The sequence below is a fragment of the Vitis riparia genome, unplaced genomic scaffold (genome assembly GCF_004353265.1).
Source record: "Vitis riparia cultivar Riparia Gloire de Montpellier isolate 1030 unplaced genomic scaffold, EGFV_Vit.rip_1.0 scaffold540_pilon_pilon, whole genome shotgun sequence".
Taxonomy (NCBI): domain Eukaryota; kingdom Viridiplantae; phylum Streptophyta; class Magnoliopsida; order Vitales; family Vitaceae; genus Vitis; species Vitis riparia.
Window position 1 is genome coordinate 193488 of NW_023269697.1, and position 10979 is coordinate 204466.

General features: G+C 37.0%; 1 protein-coding gene across 1 annotated transcript; it reads right to left on the reverse strand.

Moving 5' to 3' along the window:
• Positions 1–2274: 2274 nt before the first annotated feature.
• LOC117910002 (65-kDa microtubule-associated protein 1-like) lies at positions 2275–10583 on the reverse strand. Its single transcript, XM_034824051.1, is given in 14 exon segments — positions 2275–2844; positions 3020–3168; positions 3791–3878; positions 5347–5495; positions 5498–5657; positions 5767–5922; positions 6239–6454; positions 6553–6801; positions 6896–6936; positions 6939–7098; positions 7239–7333; positions 7455–7483; positions 7649–7677; positions 10472–10583. Coding segments are annotated over 11 exon segments (1743 nt in total). The 5' UTR covers positions 7311–7333; positions 7455–7483; positions 7649–7677; positions 10472–10583; the 3' UTR covers positions 2275–2541.
• Between the last annotated feature and the right edge of the window lie 396 nt (positions 10584–10979).

The window sequence follows — 10979 nt, forward strand, 5'->3', positions numbered from 1 at the left end:
CATGGCTGCTATGTGTTATTTGCCTTTTTATCGGTTGGATATTAAAAATGCCTTCCTTCATGGTGATCTTGCCAAGGAAGTTTATATGGAGCAACCTCCTGGTTTTGTTGCTCAGGGGGAGTCTGGTTTAGTGTGCAGGTTACGTTGTTCTCTATATGGCTTGAAACAATCTCCTCGAGCATGGTTTGGGCGTTTTAGCTCTGTTGTTCAAGAGTTTGGCATGCTTCGCAGTACATCAGACCATTCAGTTTTCTATCATCATAACTCCTTGGGGCAGTGTATTTATCTGGTTGTTTATATGGACGACATCGTCATTACAGGTAGTGATCAGGATGGTATTCAAAAACTAAAGCAACATCTTTTTACCCACTTTCAGACTAAAGACTTGGGGAAACTCAAGTATTTCTTGGGAATTGAGATAGCTCAATCCAGTTCCGGTGTGGTCCTTTCCCAAAGGAGGTATGCTTTAGACATCTTGGAAGAAACCGGTATGTTAGACTGTAAACTGGTAGACACACCTATGGATTCGAATGTCAAACTTGTACCAGGACAGGGGGAGCCTTTTGGAGACCCTGGGAGATATCGACGACTCGTAGGTAAATTGAACTACCTCACCATTACTCGTCCAGACATTTCTTTTCATGTGAGTGTTGTTAGTCAATTCCTACAGTCACCATGTGATAGCCATTGGGATGTTGTAATCCGCATTCTTCGATATATCAAAAACACACCAAGTCAAGGTGTGTTGTACGGAACAGAGGTCATACTCAGGTTGTTGGTTACACAGATGCAGATTGGGTTAGCTCACCCACAGATAGACGTTCCACTTCAAGGTACTGTGTTTTTATTGGAGGTAATCTAATATCTTGGAAGAGTAAGAAACAAGATGTAGTGGCCAGATCTAGCGCTGAAGCCGAGTATCGAGCTATGGCTCTGGCAACATGTGAACTCATATGGTTGAGACATCTTCTTCAAGAGTTGAGATTTGGAAAGGATGAATAGATGAAACTCATCTGTGATAACCAGGCCGCATTACATATTGCATCCAATCCAGTCTTTCATGAAAGGACTAAGCATATTGAAGTTGACTGTCACTTCATTAGAGAGAAGATCGCATCAGGATGTGTTGCTACAAGTTTTGTTAATTCAAATGATCAACTAGCAGACATCTTCACTAAATCTCTCAGAGGTCCTAGGATTAAATACATTTGTAACAAGCTTGGTGCATATGACATATATGCTCCAGCTTGAGGGGGAGTGTTGAATATAATATATATATAGTGTACAGTCTTTCCTTTTTTAATATAAGTTACATGTATGGTAGTTAGTTCTCCTAGGCTTGTATATATATATATATATATATATATATATACACTTCTCAATTGTAAGTTGTCAATCATATGAATGAGAATTAAGGTTTTCTTCTCTCTCTCTTAACAGTATTAGAAATGGTTAATATCTATATTTGGATAATATTTATAAAAGAATATAATTTATTATTTTATTATATTATCAATATTTATATTTTATAAAAAATTATTTATTTTTAATTAAAATTTTGAATTTACAATTTGTGTTTTTTACAAAATCAAAATAAAAAATTACTTTAAAAAACAATTTATCTAATAAAGTCTTTAGTTTTTAAATTTTTTTAAAAATTATTTGTATTATGAAATCAAAATACCTTTTAATTAGGATGTCCATTAAAATCAATTTTAATTTCATTTCCATCATCATTTAAGTTATTCAAATATAGAATGAGATGTACTCTTCATTCCTGATACCAAACACACCCTAAAAGTTATATATTTTATATAAAAATTACTCCGATTTTTTATTTTTTTTTAAAAAATATTTCCAAAGAAAAGTCCTAATTAATTATTCATCACCTAGTCTATTCATTGCTCTCATTTCCATAAATGGAAATGAAAACAGTTTTGAAAAACTAATTTGATTGCCATTACCAAACAAATCCTAAAACCAGGAGAAAGGTAAACAGTGAAAAAATAAAAAGAGAGGGTGACAAGGTATGAGGCCCAGAGGTTTTCCTGCAGTGAAAAATGCTTGAATAGCTTTTGTAATAGATTCACTGCTTATTTGCAAACAGGGTTTTCCCTAGGCAAGGATGCCTGGAGCTGCACGTCTTTATAAGTTCCCCAACTTCCTCCACAAATACACTTATGGGTGTTCTTGCTAAGGCCTGGTGGGATGATTTGGAACCACAAGAATCCCTGCCCGGATAAGAAACTTGGGGGAAAAAAAGAACCATGCAGCTATCTGAGCTAGACCAAGATTTTTATTGCCAGAGGCAGGCATCCAAAAGCATATCCTACAATACAAATGAAACTGCTGCATGAATTTTAAAAGCTTCCAGATGCTAAATTTGACATACACAGCTAAAAAACAGTCCCTACTCCCTTACTGCCACTTACTCCCTCATCGTTTCAAAGATATATCCCTACAGCAGAAAACTACTAATAACAACACTAATATCACAGGGGTGTAAAATCACAGCTCTCTCGTCTCTCGTCTCTTGTTTCATCAAGGTGAAGCTGGAACTGGTTCTGTACCAGAAACATGTGAGGCAGCATCTTCTTTTGATATGGCAACATAGTTGACAGGGGCAACCGGCCTGGTATTATCCCTCTTCCCATCTTTAGATGTAGACCTCGCACCATTTTGATTTGCATTCAGAGAGAGCCGCCTGCTAGGAGTTCCATTCGCACCTCCATTTGCTCGTGGTCCCACCACCTTCTTTGGACCAAGTGGGCGACCAGGACTTGGCCGCGAACCAAAAATGGCTTCCTGTTCCGTGTTTAGCAGCTCATGGAACTTTTTCTGATCCTGTCATTTATAGATGTTATACCCAATTTAGTACAAGAAACAAATAGCCTAGAATGGTGACAAATAAACACCAAAAGCTCATGTAGGATTGAGGTCATGTCAGAATTAATTGGGTCCAATGTGGAAACATGCTTGAGCCCATCTGACCTTCACAAAGCAATCTAGTTAGCCTTACCCTCATTCTCCGCTTCTCTTCTTCTCTATCATGCCTGAGCATAGCATATTCATCTAGCATGGCAAGGAGAGGAACACCGTCGTAAGTAAATGGTATACCATGATCTTCTTCCCATGCCCGAGTTTTGGCAACCAATGTGTCAACAAGAGCTACAGAGCCAAGAAAACCATCCAATGATAAGCACATCAAGCCAAGCTAACATAACAGCATGGATTATCTTCTTTTTAATGAAATTATCAGTTTTCAGCTTTCATCTACCATACACACAACAAAAGCTCAAAAACACACTCATGGATAAAGGAAACTTCTATTGTTTAGAGTTTTGATTTTTTTTTTTTCTTCTTTTATAGGTAAATGAAGACTGTATTAATAGAAAAAGGAATACACAACATATACAAAGCGGCCAAAAGCGAGAATACACTGAAACCAACAACCATGCCCTAAGAACCTAACCAGTCTTTGAAGTCTTATATTATGAAGAGTTTCTACACAGGCAATTCATTATTTTTTGAACTCTTCCATTAAATCTTAATGTTAAGTTTTTTGATAGGCAAAATCTTAAAGTTCCTCAGCTCCAATATATTAAGAAGGGCACTAAGGCTTCTTGATGGGTAAAGAATCCCACTTAAGTCAACTTTATACTCATATATTTGTCCAAAGTTGTGGTAGTGAAGATCCTACAAACATGAATAAACACAAACACTCCATTTGTAATGAATATCATGTTATTCAAAATATAATCTTTGTACTAAGTGTGATTTCTTTACATACCTGGAATTTTGTTGACTAAAATCCGAGCTTTTTCAGCACGCTTGAGATTTAAGTGTGCACCTCTGCTTGAGTTATACCTGTTTTCATCCTGTTTCGGCAAGGCAATATCAAGTTGAGCTAAAAACCCCAAAAATACCAAGAATTAAATTAAGTTCAAGCCATGTACATGGGAAACTCACTCCCATAATTTTTCATAAAAGATGGGATGAGAGGAATATGTCAACTTGACTAGGCAACAGAGGAATGAGCACTCTCAATAAATATTAAGAAGAGATGTATTGCCAGGAGACTGCTGGTTGCTATAGAGTATCAGGGAAAAAGTACTCCAATAACAACGAAACAAGGAGGATGTCCTTTTGAGTTGTCGACATAATAGAATTGAAGAAAATCATTAAGGTCCTGAAAGTAGAATTTATTTAAGAGAAATAATTATCATTCATAGCTGCCAGTCATCATAGCAAATCAGAGGCATTAAAGATGATCATCACCAACTGTTTTTGCAGTAGATTGGTGTCTTTTGACATGAAAGTCAGAACGAGTTAACCAGGAGTGTGCATTTTTTTTTTCTTTTCGTTCTTTCCTCTTCTTCAACATATATTATTTTTCCAGTAGAATTTACATGATTTTAGGACAAAGTAATGGGATTACTAAATTTTCTTTCCTTTTTTATAAATTCACACAAAACCAAAGGAGCTATTCTCTATTTTCATCATTCTTGACTAGGGAGGGCACTGTGCATAAAGGCCTAGATTAGGCATGAGAAATGTTTCGATTTGGAACTCAAAGTCATCCAATTGGGCAAGATAAATATTTAGATCGAAACTCAATATTGAACCTAATTGCAACTATACCTGAATTACATTGGAAGGTTAGGAACAGTAGCAGAGCCAGAAAGTAGAGGCAGGGCAAAATCCAACTAAAACAACAAACTTAGTTTGGTGGTATAGTCCATTTCCCTTCTTTAGAAGGGAGTCAGTTTCAAATCTAGCTCTAATCATAGCTGTTTTAATCCACAGGTTAGGAATATCATAATCCATACCGGCTGTGGAACATCATAATCCACCTCTAATCGTACATGTTTTAATCCATAGGTTAGGAATATCATAATCCACACTGGCATCCATAGCATTTAACAGACTAATTATTGGTCCAACAGTGTTATTCCAACCATGCAACCATATTTTGGCAGTCAACCTTCATAGAAAATAGATTAGATGACTAGAAGAAACTTTTGCACAGAACATCAGTATTTGATAAAGCCCAAATTGTGGTTGTGGTCATGATCCAAAAATATTGTTTTAGCAAGAAACAAGGATCAGTGGTTTGCAACAATAAGGCCAATCAAAAATGCATGATAAACAATTAGTTCAGGATTGGGACAGACAAGCAAGTTGCACGACCACATTGATGCTGACAAAGCTCTATTTGCTGTTAGGCTAATGGCTTGAATAGGAGTGCAACAACATTGCAGAGAGCACAAATGAGCATTCCTAATCAAGGTGGATCTAATCCACAATGAATCCAGGGAGGGAGGGGGAGAGAGAGAGAGAGGATACCCGATTGTAGTCTTCAAGCCAACTCTCTTCTTCACAAGCTGACATCCATTTCTCAACCTTGTCTAATATATCTTTTCTGCTGAAAGCCTCTTCCTTTGCTTTTGCTATTTGATTGTCCATATCGGCCAGTAACTCAGAAGGCTCAACATCCCAGAATCAATAAGTGACATAATCTTTGCTCGAGCAGCCTCTGGATCTATTTCTATGTGAGCACGGGCAAATATCTCTTCGAGCTCAGCTTGCCTCTTGAAAGCAATTTCCTTCATCCTGCTGGCTTTCAGTTGATCAAGCCTTTCAACTTCCACCTCAGCCTTAGCAACAAAAGGAAAACAAAGTAAAATGAATAAACTGCCAGCATTATCCATTAAACATTACTATTCTGAAGCCAAAATTAAGCATTACTGTTCTGAAGCCAAATACCTGCTCAATCAGATCCAGAGCAAGGGCACCAGGGATGGTCACTTCATCAACTGAAGCAGATATGTTACAGGTAACATGATCAAACAAACTCCGCTCCTCCTCTGGGGTATCCATCAGATTCCACAGATCAATTAGCTGAGTGGCTAACTCTTGAAGCTGTGGAGAGGAGACACATCAAAGAATAATTCATTTTGTCGTAGCAACCAACAGGTGCAGTGATTTTCAAAGCGAAAAAACATATATAGATCTCATATGAATAGGGGACAAAGAGGCTGAAATATATAGACAACAAGACATTGAAAGGATAAGAATTATAGATTAATTTAAGAGAACAATGAGATGAGATGCAAAATCTCCAGGACATTGGCTCCCAGAGCATCCATGTATGAAAAATCTAAAGCAAAATGATGAACTACCGATTAACTCTTCACACAATACTAACCAGGTAAAGCAGGAACACTAAAAATTTTACCTTCTGTAGCCTCTGCTTCTTGTCTTCCTTTAGTGCTAAGACTGTCTTAGCCAGCCTAGAAAGGGTGTCATTGCTAATGCTTTTGGATTGCACACCAGTTGAGTCATTTAAGCTAGGATGAACTTCAGTAACAGTACTAAAGAAGTCCATCCCAAGGACAGCACATAGATCATGAACAGTGCTCACAAACTCGAGGACCTTGTGCAACCTGTCACTCTGGCAGATCAAATAATTAATTGGTGGTGATCCTGAAGACATATGGGCTAGCATAAAAGTCCATAACTAATATAGTGTGAACTGATCTATAATTTTACCTTTTCTTTCTGGAGTTCTTGGAGTTGGCCCTGAAATTCATCCAGCTTCTTCAAGGATAGGTCAGCCTCATCAACCACAGGAACCTCACTAAGATTTGAGTTCCCAGCAATTTCTCCACATATCTTTTGAATCTGTGTCTGTACATCAGAAAACTCCTTCACTCTCTCTTCTTTCTGTTTCCACAGCTGTTCGAGCGTCGGTGCTATAGCTGCAAGCTGTTCCTTGATTGTGCCAGAAGTTTTATCAGGCTGTAAACCAAAGCAAAGAAATCCATCAGCAACCAAGCTTTACAGCCATCAAGCATACAACCCCATTCAATATGATAAGTGTAAAATTATTTACAATTCCAACAAAACTTTTCTCTCCAAGTGCTGATAGAAGACGGAGAGTTCAAGTTGGGCATCTGCCAAGGCCTGAAGAAGGTGTGCTCTCGATTTCACAGCCTGATCAACCTTCCTCTTATAAACGTCCAAGCACTCTTGCTCTAACTGAAGGAGCATTTTATCACGTTCCTCATCGCTTTCACCAACCTCATCCCAGATTTGCTGCATTAAACCATGGTTTACAGCATTTAGCGTATTTGCCCTGTTCCTCAGTATGCAAGGTCTACTTATAACACTAATATATCACAAAGTAAACAATGACCAAAGAATGAAAGTCGAATAAGTTTTTGAGTATGAATTGCCTGCAATTTCTGCAGCAATGAACCACAAGTAGTTTCTCCAAGGAGAGGATTTTCAGCATCTGCCACTGCCATTTACGTTAATACTACAATCCAACCTGCAAATAGCATTCGAAAGACATTCATTATATACATGTATGTACGCATTTACATACCCAAAGCATTTCTAACTACATAACAGATATGACATGCATGTCATAAACACAGAACCATGCTTACCTTACTAACCAGCAAGAAACAGCACTCCACTACACAAGCATAATATAAACACCTGCCAGTACTACAATCCAACCTGCAAATAGCGTTCGAAAGACATTCATTATATACATGTATGTACATATTTACATACCCAAAGCATTTCTAACTACATAACAGATATGACATGCATGTCATAAACACAGAACTATGCTTACCTTACTAACCAGCAAGAAACAGCACTCCACTACACAAGCATAATATAAACACCTGTCAGTACCATCCATAACATAAGACCAAACAAATAGTCAGTACAAATGACCACATAACATAAACTCCTGTCAGTGTGTTGATAGAATAAGACCAAACAAACAGTCAGGACAATGACCAAGAAGTCGCATAATAACAATACTAACAGTGCATCCAGAAAATCGAAAAAGGAAAGATGAGATAAAATTGGTGGGCCCTGTATTCAAAGCTCAATCTCACCTAGACACAGAGCTTGTTGAAAAAAAAATACATATATATATTTTATAAATAAGTAAAAATATATATTACAACGAGGTGCTAAAATAGACCCAAAGATGTACAGGAAAGAGACACTCACCCCCTTATAGCTGAAACATGAGTGAAAATATATATATATATAAGATACAGTTGAGTGTCAATGTGTCAATATAGGCTTAAAGCAGATCTACTGCAGAACCTCTCTGGTTGCATAATGGAATCAAAATCCACCAGAGGGCAGACTATTTGTCAATATCATTTCTTTGAGAAAAAAAAATGATAGCCCAAAATAAATTAATTAACAAGTACTTCATCTTATCAAATTGATACTAAATCTGGCACATGAATTAGTTCCAAATCAGATTTCACCAAGCATTTCTTATCAATAAAAAAGAAATGGAAAACAGTATTATTAGATTGTAAGTTTCAAAACAGTTTAACCTGAAATTTTCTTTGGTAACCAAGAAGACTGGATTTAACACTCATCTTTTATGAGGTTTTGGTTGTCCCAAAACAAAAGCATGTTTTCTGAGATTCTGGAAAGAAAGGTAATAAAAAAAATAAAGCCAATTCAAAATTTTAATGCCTTTCTTTTCCAGCATTACCCAGCAATCAAACAGGGGATAGTAATTCATTCTACTAAAACCTACTCAATTTACCAAATTATAGAACTAAGAACAAAAAAGCTATAAACTTTGTAACCACTAAATGAGAATCAAATAAAACCACCCCATTACTAGAATATGCATCAATCACTACCCAGGATCCGTACAGTCATCACAATCAAGAAGCAAGACAAACTCAAAACCCATCAGAAGAAGTAATGTTCTCTCAAATGGAACTTCAAAAAAATTTCAAATTTCTACTTCCTTTTTTCATTTCCCACATTTTCTCAGCGGCCAAACAGACCATTACTAGATCACTCCACCCAAACCACGCTACTTGATCAACGATAATCTGAACCCCTCATTCTCGCAAAAAATGCCCATCAATCAATGTCATTGACCCCTACATTATCACAACCACTACCCACATACCATAAATCCATCAAATCAGGTGCCACAACAGAGTGAAAACCCAAAGATGTGTATTCTGTTCTCTTGTATCCCAGATCATTTTAAAAAAATCCAAAATTCTAATTTATTTTCATTCCTACACTTTTTCAGCAACAAAACCAACCATTATTAGATCACTCTACTCAAAATCAACTAACTAACCAAATTATAGCACTAAAAACACAAGCACAATCTTCTTCAAGAAACCCAAACCCAACCCCAAGCCCTTAATTTCACACAAATATCTGTCAATGACTTTCATTACCTCCTTCACTTATCACAATCCCCAGTCCTAAGCCTTAAATCCATCACAATCAAGAATCACAAAGAACCTCAAAACTCCAATTCAGCTGTAGATTCTGTTTTCTCAGACCCCAAACAATAAAAATAAACAAAAATGTAATTTCCTTTCATTTCCTGCATTTTCTCAGCAACCAAATAGACCTTTACTAGATCACTCTACTCAACCAATAAACTAACCATCTTATAGAACTAAAGATAAAAAAACCCACCCTTTTAATATCAAAAAAGGTCTATCAATCACTGTCATATACTTATCACACTCACTACCTGTAAGCTTTATATCAATCATAATCAAGAAGCACAACAACCTCGAAATCCCAATGTCAGGAGGTTTTAGTCTTCCGATCCCAACTAACAAATTTCTAATTTCTTTTCATTTCCCGCATTTTGTTAGCAGCCAAGTAGACGCCTACTAGATCACTTTACTCAGAAGGCAATTGACTGACCAAAATATAGCAGTAAACAAAATCACAAACTCCTCAATCAAGCAAAACACAAAAACCCACCCCTTAATTTTATAAAGATGTCCATCAGTCACTATCATCAACCTTCTGTACTTATCACAATTACCAACCCTAAATCATCCATCCATCACCGTCAAGAAGCACAACAACCCCAAACCCCAAGATATGAAGTTTTTTCTCTCAGATCCTAACAACAAAAAATCCGAACTCCCAATTTCTTTATATTTCCGCCATTTTCTCAGGAACCAAACAGAGTACTACTAGATCATCCCACTGAAACCCAATTAATACACCAAATTAGGTCATTAAAAACAGAATCACAAACTCATAACACCAAGTCCAGGGAGGTTTTGTTCTCTCAGATCCCGGTAACAACAAATCCAAACTCCCAATTTCCGCACACTTTCACCATTTTCTCATCAACAAACAACCTACCACCCAACCATCCCACTCAACCCCGACAAACAAATCAAATTACATCTGTAAACCCGCAGTAAGAAAAAATCCACACCAATACTACCCCTAACCCTACATAAACCACAACCAAAAAATGAACAACTTCAAAAAAAACACACAGGATCTCCCTGAACAAGCCTGACCCAGTAACCAAACAGCATTGAACAAAAGAACCCAGAAACAGTCACTCTAAAGAGTAAAGAATGAGGAGTTGCAACTAAATGATAAAATCAGAGACGAAGCAGATAATGCTGACCCAGATCGTGGTTGGAGTTAGGGTTTGTGGGGTTTGTGCGCTCAGATCTAAGCGTTAGAGTTTCAGAGACGGTGATTTGTGTGTGGAGTGGACAGGGGAGAGAAAGCAGAGCGAAAATGGAGAGTGAAGACTTATATATCACTCCTGTCACTGTATCTATTGTCTGAAAATATGGCATTTCTAGTGCCCGTGTTTCAGGATTTATTTACGGATATGACACTGTCGCTGTTTGTGGAGTTTGACCGGATGATAGAGAGGTCTGGCTTTTAATGTACCTTTAAAATGAAATGATTTCATTTTTGGGTTTTAGACTTTAGTCCGCAACTATTTTTATTTAAGCATGCAAAATTTTTAACTTTTTGGAATTTACCCTCTTTTAAGCATTTCACCAAACACCATAGCTGCACTAAATGGTGATTTTCAAAGTATGGATGTCTTCTCACCCTTAATTTTTAAGGCCCCGATCATTCTACACTTCATATTATTAATTGAATTTAGGCCCTATTAA